The 13,538-nt window shown below is 42.5% G+C and overlaps 1 protein-coding gene across 3 annotated transcripts in view; it reads left to right on the forward strand.

The window, feature by feature from the left end:
• Nucleotides 1-12,103, forward strand: part of DNAAF9 (dynein axonemal assembly factor 9) — a 75,354-nt gene extending 63,251 nt beyond the window's left edge. For all 3 annotated transcript variants that reach the window (XM_064448829.1, XM_064448830.1, XM_064448831.1), the window contains 8 exons: nucleotides 449-584; nucleotides 933-1,019; nucleotides 2,148-2,254; nucleotides 2,974-3,048; nucleotides 3,213-3,415; nucleotides 5,110-5,175; nucleotides 5,781-5,874; nucleotides 7,430-12,103. In XM_064448829.1, the coding sequence (XP_064304899.1) occupies nucleotides 449-584; nucleotides 933-1,019; nucleotides 2,148-2,254; nucleotides 2,974-3,048; nucleotides 3,213-3,415; nucleotides 5,110-5,175; nucleotides 5,781-5,874; nucleotides 7,430-7,542 (881 nt within the window). In that variant the 3' untranslated portion in view covers nucleotides 7,543-12,103. The remainder of the gene's footprint in view (nucleotides 1-448; nucleotides 585-932; nucleotides 1,020-2,147; nucleotides 2,255-2,973; nucleotides 3,049-3,212; nucleotides 3,416-5,109; nucleotides 5,176-5,780; nucleotides 5,875-7,429) is intronic.
• The last annotated feature ends 1,435 nt before the right edge of the window (nucleotides 12,104-13,538 follow it).

The following is a 13,538-nucleotide window of genomic DNA, read 5'->3' on the forward strand; positions in this document are numbered from 1 at the left end:
GTTGTGACAGGATGGGCTGCTGAGCTGGCTGCCCTCTAGATGCAGTTGCAAAATAAATAGTTAACGATAATTCTGCTCTTGGTTACTCCACAGCGTTCACGTGTGAAGTTAGATGGGCTTCTGGGGTTTTGCTGGGCCGCCAAGAGATGAAAGGTTGTCCTTGCTTGTTTGTTTTTGTAGGTTGTTTGTTGTTTTTTTTCCCTTAGTAATGCTAATGTAGTGTGATGGAAGGAAAATAAGAGAAACGTGGCTGTTTATAAGACATGCAGACGTGGCACTTCAGGGCATGGTTTAGGAGTCATGGTAGTGTTGGGTTGGCAGTTGGACCTGATGATCCTAGAGGTCTTTACGAACCTCAGTGATTCTGTGATTCTGTATTACTTAATTGTTTGTTAATCACTGTTGCGTACCCAAGTTCTGTAAACTATCCTCTGATTTCCTTGCACAGGACTAGTGAGCAACGTGGTTTTCACAAGTCATGCTACAGAGCAGAAGCATCCACTCCTTATGCAACTGCAGAGCCTCATCCAAGCGGCAAATCCTGCTGTTTCATTCATCTTGGCAGAAAAAGGAGTTGTAACGAGGTAACGTTAATCACTGTCCAATATTTGTCACTTTTGGCAGATGGGACCTGTGCACTTAGAAGCTTGTGTTCTCGTGTTTTACTCCGGTAACTTACACAGAGGAGATGCAGATTTTTCTCAATTGCTTCTCATGCAAAAGGCATCTTCCCTTTACCTTTATGGTCATATAAATATAGGGGTTAGGACACGTATGTTTTGGTTTGCAGAGTATAACTTATGTTGCCGTTACTGTCATACAAAGGGAAAAATACTCTGTTACTGTGGTGAGCACATTCTGTTTTATGCAGGTAACATACAGATAGCATCCATATTATTGAACTTAAAGTCTTCATCTTTATCTCTTTATAGGAATGAGGATATTGAATTAATTCTCTCAGAAAGCAGTTTTTCAGATCCTCAGATGATGAGAGCTCGGTATTTGATGTATCCTGGCTGGCAAGTATCTAGACTGAGAAATATTAAAACTATTTTTCTAATTAACTTGAAGATTAAAAAGCCTTTCTAACTAAACTTATATTTTTTTTTTCAAGACTACTTATTTGGAACAGGCAATAGCTTTGTAAATCACTTTTAAGAGGAGAGCTGATGAGTAGTCTTAGTAGACACACGATTGCACTCCTTTTATGGGGAAAAGGATCCTTTCTGGACACGATTTAAATCAATGGCAAGATTACTGTTGCTTTTTAGAAGAATAGAAAAAGAACCCTGTGGGAATAAGCTGGGAAGGATTGGGATGGGTGAGGTCAGTAATGACTAGAGTAATTTCATTCTGACAGCTATTCAGCCCTACTGGAATGAACTTGCCGTGTCAGTCTAGTTATTAGCAGAACAATTATTCATAAGACCCAGCAACCTTATTGACAGTCTTGGCAGAGGCTAAGGGCACAATAATACGTGGTACCAAGCCTTCCGTTTAATACTGAGGGCTATTTTTCATGGTTCAGGGCTCTTTACACATCTTGTTGCAGTTATCTGTGCTGCACCTATTTGGCAGAAAATGTAAACCTGTCAGCCATTATAACTCCTGCCTGACTGTTTTCTCGTTAGGTTTATAGTGCTGGAAGCAGGGTTTATTTATCATACCTTGCCAGTCCTGTGCGTGTGCATATCTTTTTGTTCATGATTCTTGCTCCAAATTGGATGCAAGGAAGGCTCCTAAAGTAAACTGGCACAAAGCTCGGGATGTCAGAGCTGCTTGTGGACTGCATGGAGCCAAAGGGGGCGGGGGGGAGAAAGCAGGAAAATAAACTCTTTAAAACTTCTGGACAACTGGCAATCTATCTGATGGTAGTATGCAGGAATAGCATGTAGCCAGTATGTAAGAAAAAAAAATGCAGCAGGAAGAGAATCAAAAGGAGTCCTGAGCGCTTTGAACAACCTAATACAGTTGATACCATGTTTTCATGGGTGTCGCAGAGAAGAAAGCTTAGTATTTTTCTTCCTATGAGCAGCGCTTACCTGTGGTGAAATTGTAGATGTTCCTTTTAAGAAGTTTGTTAGACGAAAAACACAAGCGTGTGTGTTTTCTGTATGTTGAAGGTGTGTGTTTGTTTTTGCCTTAAGGTATGAAGGTAAATATGGAGCCGGGTCTGTCTTCCCTCCAATGGTTCAGATCTGTGTATGGTTTAATCGTCCTCTAGAAAAAACACGATTTGTGACCAAATGTAAAGGTACAAGTGAACTTTGTTTGCCTTGATTTAAATCCAAGTTTGAAATACTGAGGAATAGAGGGGAGGGAAGGCACTGACATAGCGCGGTTATTTAATTCCTGCTGAAGTAAACTTTTAGTTGAAAATTCAGCTTTCCTTCCTTAAAATACAGTAAATTGTCTTCTTTAGTGCCTGCTCTGGAAAAGTGGTCCATGACTTTGCTCAGATGAAAATCTAATTTCACTTTTGGTTCCTGGAGGCTGAGACACTTACCTTTATACGTTTGCTTTTTATTTTATGTTTAATTTCATTCACTAGCGTTGAGATACAGTTTATAAGTGAGCGTCAGCTTCTACTTTTTATGCCAAATAATTGTTTGTAGTTACTATCAAATAGGCTCAGAAAACGGGCTCAACTCCGCGTTAGACTACTAGAGCAGGTATATAATCATGCCTTTCCTTCTTTCCTTGGCAAAACAGTGTTAAGGAGCACCATTTTACTTTCCACACACACTGTAAGCGTTCATTATGCCAAGCGCATGTTATTCCCCGCCTACCCCATAGCAAAGAAGTGAGAACATATAGAGCTGTTATGTCGTGGGGCTCCGGGGGACGCGGCAGCTTTTTCCCCTGAAGCACTAGGATGTGGATTAGAGGCCTGTAGCAGAGGCCTGACCAGAAGCTACACCAAGGAGAAGAAAAAGAAGTGAGATAATCTGTTTTTTCTTCTATTTCAAACAGCGATTAAGTCATTGCTCAAGCCAAGTCCTTTTTCTGGAAACATTTATCACATCATGGGCAAAGTTAAGTTTTCAGGTAAGGGCAAATTACGACTGGTGCGTCGCCTTGTGATCGCGCTGCACGTATATATGTTTGAAAACTTCTTTATGTACTGCATTCTGTCCGCGCCTCTGCTGATGTTAAATTAGATTAGCAATTATCAAGGACATTTTCTTTTTCTTCTGTCTTCTCCTTGTTAGATTCTGATAAAGTAATTGAAGTCTGTCACAACACATCATCTAATTCACTAAGCCTCGTGCCTGTTCAGGAGGGGCCAACCCCTCCTGATTCAAGAAGCGATAACAGAGATTGCAGCAGTCAACAGGAGTGCTTCCTTGTGTTCGTTGGCTGCTCTCTTAAGGAAGAGGATATAAAAGACTGGCTCAGAGAAACTGCAAAACAGGTTCGTGGGCATGTTTACTTCTGTCCAGCATGATCTGTTTTGGCATTTCTTAACAACAGAAGGAGAAATCTGAGTGTCTCGATGAAACTTTCTTCTACCAAGGTATTAGCATTCCAGGGCGCAAATGTGTTTCAGAGAGAGAACTAACAGTTTGCAAATGCGCATTGTAATTTGTGTATTGTTTTAATATCAGCTACAGCATATTCATGGCTTGGTCTGCTTTTGAACGCTTGAGCAAATGGAGCGTGTCCAGAATAAACACAAGACGATTTAGCTGAGACATAATTGCCAAAAGCTAAAGTGTAGTATGAAATAAATCCTCTTGAAGTACCTGAACGCTCCAAAGCTGAAAATTTGTTTTGATTCACTAAATTAAACCTCCTTGGAAGTAATCCACTGAGATGGAGGGTATAGTTTCTTTCATTTGACTTGCTTAATTTGTCAAGCAGGCAGCTGTGTAAGACTTGGCGTATTTCTGCATGGCTAACGCACCTATGCAATAGAAGTTGGAGCAGGGAACGGGGAATACACACATCGTAAGAAGCCTGGAAGGCACATTTTGCAGTCGTGGTGACTTGCTGACTTCACGCGGTGACTGGCGTGACCTGACCAGGAGTGCAGGACGAGCTCGTTCTCTGCTACACACCTAAGTAACACCAGCAGATATTGCTTTTACCAGGCTGCGCGTTAAGCTCTTAGGAAGCGACTCTTGAGGTTTGATTCAGAATTATACTTGGACAGAAACTGTTCAACCGTACACATGGCGTATTTCAGCGCTCTAGTTGGAACCCGAGCTATAGTTCCAGCTGTGCCCTTCCGCGATGCCTGTTTTGGAACATTTGTTAGTTAAAAATACACATGGCTACTTCTTTATGGCTTAGGATTTGCATGGTATCCCTAAAAAGTTGTGCAGGAAGGGGAAAAATGTTTTCTGCTGACCATTGTTGGAGCTGTTTCGAAGGATCTTCACCTTCTCACCCCATGTTCTCTGAGCAGGTTGTGTTACTTTAGGGAAGTACGGATTTTTCTGTGATGATATCTCGTGCTCTGTATATATCACATGGGTAGTACATGGAGACAAATGCTTTTGATGTGTAAGAAAGCACTCAGTGGAATGCTGCTTTAATTTTATGAAAACTCAGAGCTTAAAATTAACTGTCATCTCAAGTGCGAAGTGCTTCCTTTTCGAGCAGTTCAAGACTACAAATGGTCTTCGTGCAGTCTCGCTAGTCACGGCTAATTAAGGATTTCCGATGGATCTGAGAGCTACCGCACGCTGCACGGAAGAAATTCATTATAAAACTTTTCAGACTAAAAATGAGATTGTTTTTCTGCTCATTTTTCTTTTTTTTTTTTACAGTAGAGCTATATTGAAATTGTGTTATTTAAAATCCTTTTAGATTTGTCCTCTCTAACGATGCCTTATGTAAGATCACTTAATTCTTACTTCTGTTTTCAGAACGTAGTTGTAAGTGCCTTAAAAAAATCAAATAATTCTGTCTAGAAATTAATTCTGAAAGGAGCATTTCTGTCCTGGGCTTGAGCATGAGAGCACGTGATCATGGATTTTGCTGCCTTTGCCCACGTTTTCAAGAAAGGACTTACTTTCCTGTAGTTTTGCTTGTTTTCTTAATGTAACTAATATCACGATGTCGCTCAGTAGTTCTATAACTGGCGTCTAATTCTTCATACAGAAACCTCAGAGGAAAGCCCTGAAAACCAGAGGAATGCTAACCCTTCAGGAAATAAAGAATATTCATGTAAGTAGAAGCAATTAATAGCAAGTCCTTCTGGCTGGTTTTCTTAAGTACCCATTTGTGTGACAGAGCATCTCCCATACTTGCCATAACAAGTGTGCTGAACACTGAATTATTACAGCACTTACTGACTTATAATCTCGAAACACAACTGAGACTGTCCAGGAGGGGTGTGAGATATAAATCGTGGTGTTACCTCAGGGCTTCAAGTTAGCCCTGAAGAGTGGGAGGTTACTGTAATGGTCTCTCCCCGTCTCTTCTCCCTGCTCTGTCCTGTGCAGGTTGTCACTTGCAAGTGGGGGTCCCAAACGCCTGTCCCTGCCCTCGTCAACTGCCTTTAGGTTTTAAGTGCGATCGTTGGAGCTCGGTTCCTAAAAGTGTGTCGTGGCTACGATTGGCGTTGCTGTACCTAACTCCCCTAGTCTATATGGATGTAATTTGTCATACTAGCTTTTCAGCGCTCTCCTTTATAGCCAGGAGCCGTACCTTCCTCCCCGGCCGCTAAGTTCAGCAGAAGGAATTTGTCTTTTATCTATTTAAGTTTGTTAGGACTCTAAGTGGTTTGAGTTTTAAATGCTTAATGTACGGTATGTTCTTTCTCAATGTAGGTGAAACGCCACTTGGATCCGCTTCCAGCTGGTTATTTTTACAATGGGACTCAATTTGTGAACTTTTTTGGTGACAAAATGGATTACCATCCATGTATCCTTTAAAAAACAGGGGGGGTTTTGGGGGGAAGGTTTTAGGTAGGAAACAGGCTATGCAAATCTGAAATGTAGGCTGTCACAGCAGATGATATGGTGAAGGACCACTTTGCTTTGCAGGTAGTTACATGAAGTGGAAAGTGTTGTTCCTTAAAATCTGCATGGTTATGTGCCCCTTATAGCTTACTATTAAACCACTTTTTCAGAGGTACAATCTAAGAAGCAGAATAGAACCAACAAAACGATACATGAACTCTCACAGAGAGTAATTTATGGGCCGCAGCTTGTCAAAGTAGTACTTTTCAAACCAAATAGTGCTGTATTATTGCTTAATGCCTGGTCACGACTGACAAAACTTCCAAATGGATGTAGTTTTGGGTGCATGCATGTGTGTGCGCACACCCGCGTGAAAACACTCGGAGCTGGTTTAGGTTTTACCGCAGTATCCTTTTTGCTGCCACGTACCTTCGCGGTGGAGCTGATGTTAAACAATTGCTCTCGTTTTGTAACTCGCTACGAGAAGAACCTTATCAGATGCAATGCGGTAACGCGAACGGGGCCTTCAGAATTACCTGTGGAGGTGCGATTTTTTTTTTTCAATCCCTTAAAACTCACTTAAGCAAGTAAAACCTTATTTTAAAGCTGCTTCAGCTTAGCGAGCAGTGTGATTGAATTATCAAGTTGTGGCGTATACATGTTTGTAAACACGCTGTTGTTGCTGGTCTTGTTTGGCGTCAGTTAGAGAACATTAACTACAGCTGAGGTGGGGTCCTCTGGATTTCCTTCTAGAAATTATTTTTGGTTTTTAATTTAAACCAATCATATTTTTGTCTTTGGCAAGAAACGCTACAGCAATAGTAATGTTCCAGCGTATGCCTGTTCTTTCTTGTTTCTATAGCTTTTTATGGCTTTTGTCTTTGATTACTGAAATTTCAAATTTGGTTTTATATTCCCAGTTTACTTTTGCTTTAACTTTGACAAACTCTACAAAAATCCAAGTGGGTTCTGCGTTTCTGGTTTGGAATGAGATCAAAGGGTTATTTTCTGTGCCTTATGGGACAACTTTAAAACTTTAAACCAGCAGACTCTGGTCTGCAGGATAAGCTCCTAGTTACGGTATCCTGGCAGAAAAAAGCTGAAGAACAAACTTGGACTTCAGTATTCACTGGACCTTTACTCCATCACCATCTTGGTGTTTGGTGGTAAAAGAAGGAGGCCCTGGTTAACCACTTCTGGATGATTTGAATTCTGGGCAGGGTTTTTCAGACTTCTGCTTAACCAAAATAGCTGTAAACATCTGTAAACCTGCTGTAGTTTTGCTGTTCTTGTATTCTTCCTCGTGACTGGGCAATGTCTATAGTGCAACTGCTTTATTCCCTGGTAACGCAGAGGAGTTGTGGCTAGGTCTGACTGCGGGACTCCCGGAAGGTAGTAGATTGGATTTCTGCTCTGAGGAAGCGTCCCTGGACAGGCACATCCTTCGAACCTGTATGTTCTTTGCTAAACAGAGCTATTTGCACAAACATGTTTTTTCCTTAGTTTTTCAAAACCAGTAATGGACCAGTTCATGAACGATTACTTGGAAGAAGCCAACAGGGAAATAGAGAAGTACAACAGAGAACTAGAAGAACAAGAGTACCATGATCTCTTTGAGCAGAAGACATAAGCTCGTGCGTTCTGTCCATTTCTGAATCACCTACTGTCAGTCACCAAAAATGCTGTTGTCCTTGAGTGAAATGTCAGTTTTCAGCACTCCTTTTAAAACTAAGAGATCATTCCTGTAAGGTTGGCATTTTAATATGGTAACTGCTTAGCTGTTTGTACTGTCAGGTTTGCTTCCACTTCACCTTAATTCCAGACTGTAAAAAGCATCACCTGGAATCCCTGGCTAGTAGTGGAAACTTATTGAAAAGAAGAAGAAGAGAAGAAGCAAAACTCTATTTCCTAGTAGGTCCAAATGTAATCGTGGAATTGGTCCGTCGTGCAGATAATCAAACCGCTTTAATCTCTGGATGTCCCTTGAAACTTGTTGCACAGAAGCATTGATGAGCAGCGATATACTTCAGTGTGGGGGACTGGGGGATGTTCCTAAAGCGAGAAATGGGGGAACATTTCAAAAACTCTTGATGAGTACCTAGTCCCACAGCTGTTGGGGTGTTCCCAAAGCGAGAAATGGGGGAACGCTTCAAAAACTCAGAAGAATGCCTAATCCTAGAGCTGTTGGGGTGTTCCCAAAGCGAGAAATGGGGGAACGCTTCAAAAACTCAGAAGAATGCCTAATCCTAGAGCTGTTGGGGTGTTCCCAAAGCGAGAAATGGGGGAATGCTTTAAAAACTCTGAGTACCACCTAGTCCCACAGCTGTTGGGGTGTTCCCAAAGCGAGAAATGGGGGAATGCTTCAAAAACTCTGAGTACCACCTAGTCCCACAGCTGTTGGGGTGTTCCCAAAGCGAGAAATGGGGGAACATTTCAGAACTCTGAAGAGTGCTGAACCCCGCAGCTGTTGGGGTGTTCCCAAAGCGAGAAACGGGGGAACATGTTAAAAACTCAGAGTACCTAACGCTACCACTGTTAGGATGTTCCCAAAGCGAGAAACAAGGGACACGTAGGCATCTGCTTTTTCCTGAGGGACAGCATATCTCACAACCTCCGCATCCTTTGAATCTGCGGTTGAAATTTTTGACTTTTCTAAAGAAAAGGTGTTTATACATTTCAGGGTGAAAGGAGATAGGCGGAGATATCTTGCTTTCTTCCCAATGTTGTTGTTGGTGTTCTAGAAAACATGACATGGATGGCGGTAATCTGCACCTTGCTGGTGCTTAAAAGGTTATCTCTGAAGGACTTCTTATTTCAGTAGTGAAAACTGAGCAAAGCAAGAGAAGAGGGAGATTCTTTAGCTAAAGAATTCCTTTTCATGAAAATTACTTTGTTCCAAAGGTAAAAAAAAAAAATCAAAAGATAGACCTGAAATATGAAAGAACTTGTTTGTGAAGCTTTCAGAAGAATTTAGTGAGATGTTACGGCACGCAAACTGATACGCCAGGTTTTAAGTACTTGCAACAAAACCTTTATAGTTGCTAAATGATACTGTAACAGGAATTCTGGCAACTTGTCCTTTAAGTTAATTCAGTACAACTTTAAGTGAGAGTTAGATCGCTGACTGCAGGATTATAAGGTACCCTAGCAGCTACTTCAAGGTAATTTTTTAAGCTTATTTGAACAAGCAAGTTGTTGTAGGGTGCTGTGTGATCGGAATTTAGTCAGTGAAAACAGGCCGGGAGGAATTCTTTATTTTCCTATTCCTTTACCTTAGGGACAGCTCAGTCTTTTAATACAACTGCACCTCTTCTTTTCGGTCAGATGTATGCAATGCAGTAAGAAATCGAACGAGTCATTTCTTAAAGTACACTTAAAATACTCATAACATCTCCACGCAGTCTCCTTCTGTGGCAGGAAGGTGAGATTTAACTCCTGCCATCAAACCTAAGGCTACATAGTGTCATGCCTTACTTAAGAAACATCTTTTTTTTTTTTTTTTTTTACCTTTGGAATCTGAAATAGCTGAAATTTCAATAAGCCTGTCCAAAACCGAAACCCCTTTTAGGTGGGCTTTCTGAACCCGTTGCTACTAGCTGGCTCGGTGCCTGTGCTGTGGTGGTTATACGGTGCAGAGGTGGAACTCCAGGTGCTGCAGATTGGGATATAGATGTCGGTAAGGTTTCGTTACTAGCTTTCCTACTAGATTTAAAAAGCTGTCTGAATTTAAGAATTTCTTTTTTTCGCACACCACGAGACTTTATAAACTGCGTGTATCCTGTGAAAGTACAATAAAAGCCAGCGGTTAGTTTGTGTTTCTAGGCTTTCTGGGGAAAAACCCCTACTGCAGGTATAGAGCATCATGGTAAGGCTCGTGAGTTTATCTATGCATGGCTATACGTTAGTCTTAATATACTGTAGTGCCTGGTAGAGTTAACGTAGCTAGCAGTGGAGTGGGGGGGCTAGCGGGTGTTTACAGACTAAGTCCACTTGGTTGCATGAAACTATTTATCAGACCAGGATTATCAGAGTGCAGAATTCTGGTCGGTAACACCGCAATAGAAAGGGGCGTTAGAAAATTCTTAACAAATTCTAGTTCTTCGCCAATAAACTTAGTGTAAACCCAGCGTGCTCCTGTTCCGTACAAGTTACCTAACCTGCAAAGCCATATTTCTAGAGTAGCGGTATGACTGTGGAACGCCAGAAGAAATACCGGTGGTTGGGACAGCAGGCGCTTGGCTGATGGTGTGTCTCAACTTGTAAGTCAATAACAGAGTAGGTTTAAGTGCAATTGACTGAACGATAGGTGAAGATACTGTAGCTTCTCTTGCTCTGCTGAACTCTTTTTAAGAACTCCAATTTGTGCGGCTCTCAAATGGATGTCGGTGGGGCCGGTTCGCCTGGGGCTGGCGTGGCGAGCTGGAATTACGAGCGGGACGCCCTGTGAGCAGGACGGAGGTAAAGCGTCCAAAATCGGCGTGCCGCTGTGCAAATTGCGCCGTTCCTTAAAAACCGAAGCAGAAGAGCTCAGAGCAAAGGCCTAGTATACTTATATACTGTACTGCATGCTATATGGTAATAGCTGTGTATTATGAAGACCTTTCACCATACTGGTACTATTTCAATTAATATATTTTGGTATTGAAATAATTTGATTACCTCAAATTTTGTTTGGTTTTTTTTTTTACTTTTTAACTGTGACTTTAAAACAGAAAAAAAATACCGAAATAGTGAAACTGTGACAATGGTATCCTTTAAACATAGTAGTGCCTTGCAGATGACGCCATTTATTCACCGAAGCATGAAATAAATGGGCGTCATGGGTTGTATTGCTTGCACCCTGTTTTTTTTTTTTAAAGGAAAAACGGTTTTGGTGAAAGGACTTAAACTTAACCTAGTGAAGAATATTAGCACAAATGGTTAAACTGTTTAAAAGAAAACTCTTTGAGGACTAAAATGTGTAAATGCCTGATGCTGCTGATAGTTTAATAGCAGTTGCTGGTTATTTTGGAGTTACCTCTAACAATCAGCAGCACTTTTTTTTTTTTAGGAGAAGAGCGTAACTTTTGTACTCTGGTCAGAGATGTTTATACTGTATCAAGCCCCGTCGGCAGGGTAATCTGGTTTCCTCACGCTTCTGAAGTCGAGGTGAGGATCGAGATACTTCTAAGGATCTAGTTTTGAACGTTTTTAACTACTGTAAAACTTTAAAAGAAGCAAAAAAGCACCATTTCTAAACCAATGTTTGGATACGCAAAAAGTGCCATTACACTGTTCCTTTATCTTTTACTGGATTTTGAAAATTGGTAACAGTAACTTTGTGTCCAGGCATTTCGGATATTGTGAAGAAGTGCTGAGAGTCCTCAAGGGGTTTACGTGCTTGGCTGACCTTCACGTTAGCAGCTTGTAGTGGTGGTTTTTTATTTTCCCCTCACCGAGAATGAGTGTGATCAGAAGTTACTGAAGTTATAGGGAGAAAAATGTGACAAACTTAGGAGAGGACCGTTTGCAGCTTGGACTGCGCTGCGATCTCGGGGTGTTTTCTATTAAGCTGTGCAATTCGGTATCGGTCCGATTTTTACGCTTTGCAATTAACAAAACTGATTGCAGGGAGGATTTAAGTTGCACGTAAAAGTTCCCGAAGAAGTTGGTTTTATTATTATTATTTTTTAATTGAAATTTGTCTGAATTTGCACAGATTTAAGCTCTGGAATACTTTTGGTATTCTTAAAAGGGAAAAATTGTAACTAGTATAGTGAATTGTAAACTGTGAGTTGTTAGAACCGCATTGTTGGTCTAATTTTAGATTGTTTAAAAACGTACCTCAGAAAGCTAGTGAGAATCCGCTTCGTTTTTACACAACGGTCTGACACCAGTGTCGTAACGCTTCTCACTTCACCATGTGCCAAAATTCACTTTTATACTAGTTCTCGATGCTTTAGTATTTGCGACTTGAAGTTAAAAAAAAAAAATCTCGTATTTACAAACACTACTGTAACTTCAGTTAAACTGAACTGTGTGATTGAAGCTTTTAGCCTATTGTATTTATTACACAACTTGACTCAGTAAATACAAAATTACCTTTCCATTTATTTTTGTATTGTTTTACATGTTTATACCTGCAGTTCGTGTGACTTTTACACCCGTAACTCAGATGTGATGGAAAGAACCAATAAACAGTATCCATCTGCTGTCTGTCTTTGGCTTCTTTAATAAACTCAGTATTTCCGAAACTTGAATTTTTAAGCACGGAGCTGTTTTCTTTCCAGATTAGTTTGTTTTCTAAACTGGCAGAAAGGTGACTAGTTTATAGTCAAACTAAAATGTAAAGATCTAAGGGAATGGGGGTGGGGGGACGGGGTTTAAGCTGCTGTTTAGGTTTAGACCTCCTTGCTTGGGCTTCTGATTGTGTAACATTTAAAACCAGTTGTAAGGTGACGGACCTGACTCTGCTTCCCACCCGCCACCTCTGTCCGTCAACGGCGCGTACCCCGAAGCTGCCGGCTGGGCGCACGCGGACACGGGAGCTAAATCCCGCTCCTTGTAGGCGTGCAAAGGGGGCCGCAGCGTGCCCAGCTTCGGCTGAACTCGCATCGGGCGGCCGCTGCGAGGGAAACCCACCTTCCCCTCCTGTTTCTGCTCCCGTCGCTGGGTGGGAGGCTGCGCGTGAGTCAGAGCCGGTTGCCGAGTACGCTGAGGGATTTCTGTCTCAGCCCGCCGATGCTCGTGCAATTTTTTTTGCGGGAGGGTTTTGCCCTTGATTGATTGTTACGAACCGTTTATGTCAAAGCGGCACGTTAAATTCGGCCTGTTCTGCGGGCTCCAGGTGCGCGCGCAAGCAATAGCCGCTTCTGGGGCACGGCTTTCGGCTGAAATCCAGGAATTTTCCCTTGCCACGCAGCCGCGTTTGGGAAGCGTGGGCTCTCCCGCTTGTCGCTGCCCTTGGGCTGCCGGCGTGGTTTCCTTTGCGGTACGCGCTGCCAGCACAGGGCCGAGCTTCGCTCGCCGCCGCAGCCCGAGCCCGCAGGGTCGCCCGCGTCCCGGCTTCGCCGAGGGCGTCGGGGTCCCGGCGCTGCCAACGCGTGGGCGCGCGTTCTGCGGGCGGGCCGAGGGACTAGAGGGCTCCCGCCGTCCCTCAGGTGCCCGGGTAGGGAAATCGAGAGCCTCGGCCCATGGCTTTGCTCCTGTCTTACCACGCGGTTCTCCTTAAGCTGCTCTTCAGGTGCAGCTAGGCTGCTGAAGGTCAATGAAAGGAAAGCGACTTGTTTATTCTATTTAAGCCTGCCTGGATTATCTTTCAAGTGAGAGTTTTGCTCTTTTCTCGGGTGCGTAACTCAGCTCGCTGCTTTTGTGCCCTGGTTTCTGCATCTTCCATTCGCTTTGGATTTTCGAGACTGAACCTGAGATCAGTTGCGGTTGCTTATTAAACTGTAAAAGTCATCACCTTGCTAGGATTTTAAGAGACGTTCTTTGCAAAGAAATGCTTTTGCAGGAAGGCTGCAGAAACTGGACTGTCAGCTCGGTACAGGCAGCTCTTCGGAGCTCTGGCTGGGGGAGATCATCTGTAGAGCTTTGTTTGTAACAGCCCTTTTAGCTTGAGTGTGAAGAGAAACACCCGTGACAAGT

The sequence above is a fragment of the Phalacrocorax carbo genome, chromosome 4, assembly GCF_963921805.1.
Source record: "Phalacrocorax carbo chromosome 4, bPhaCar2.1, whole genome shotgun sequence".
Taxonomy (NCBI): Eukaryota; Metazoa; Chordata; class Aves; order Suliformes; family Phalacrocoracidae; genus Phalacrocorax; species Phalacrocorax carbo.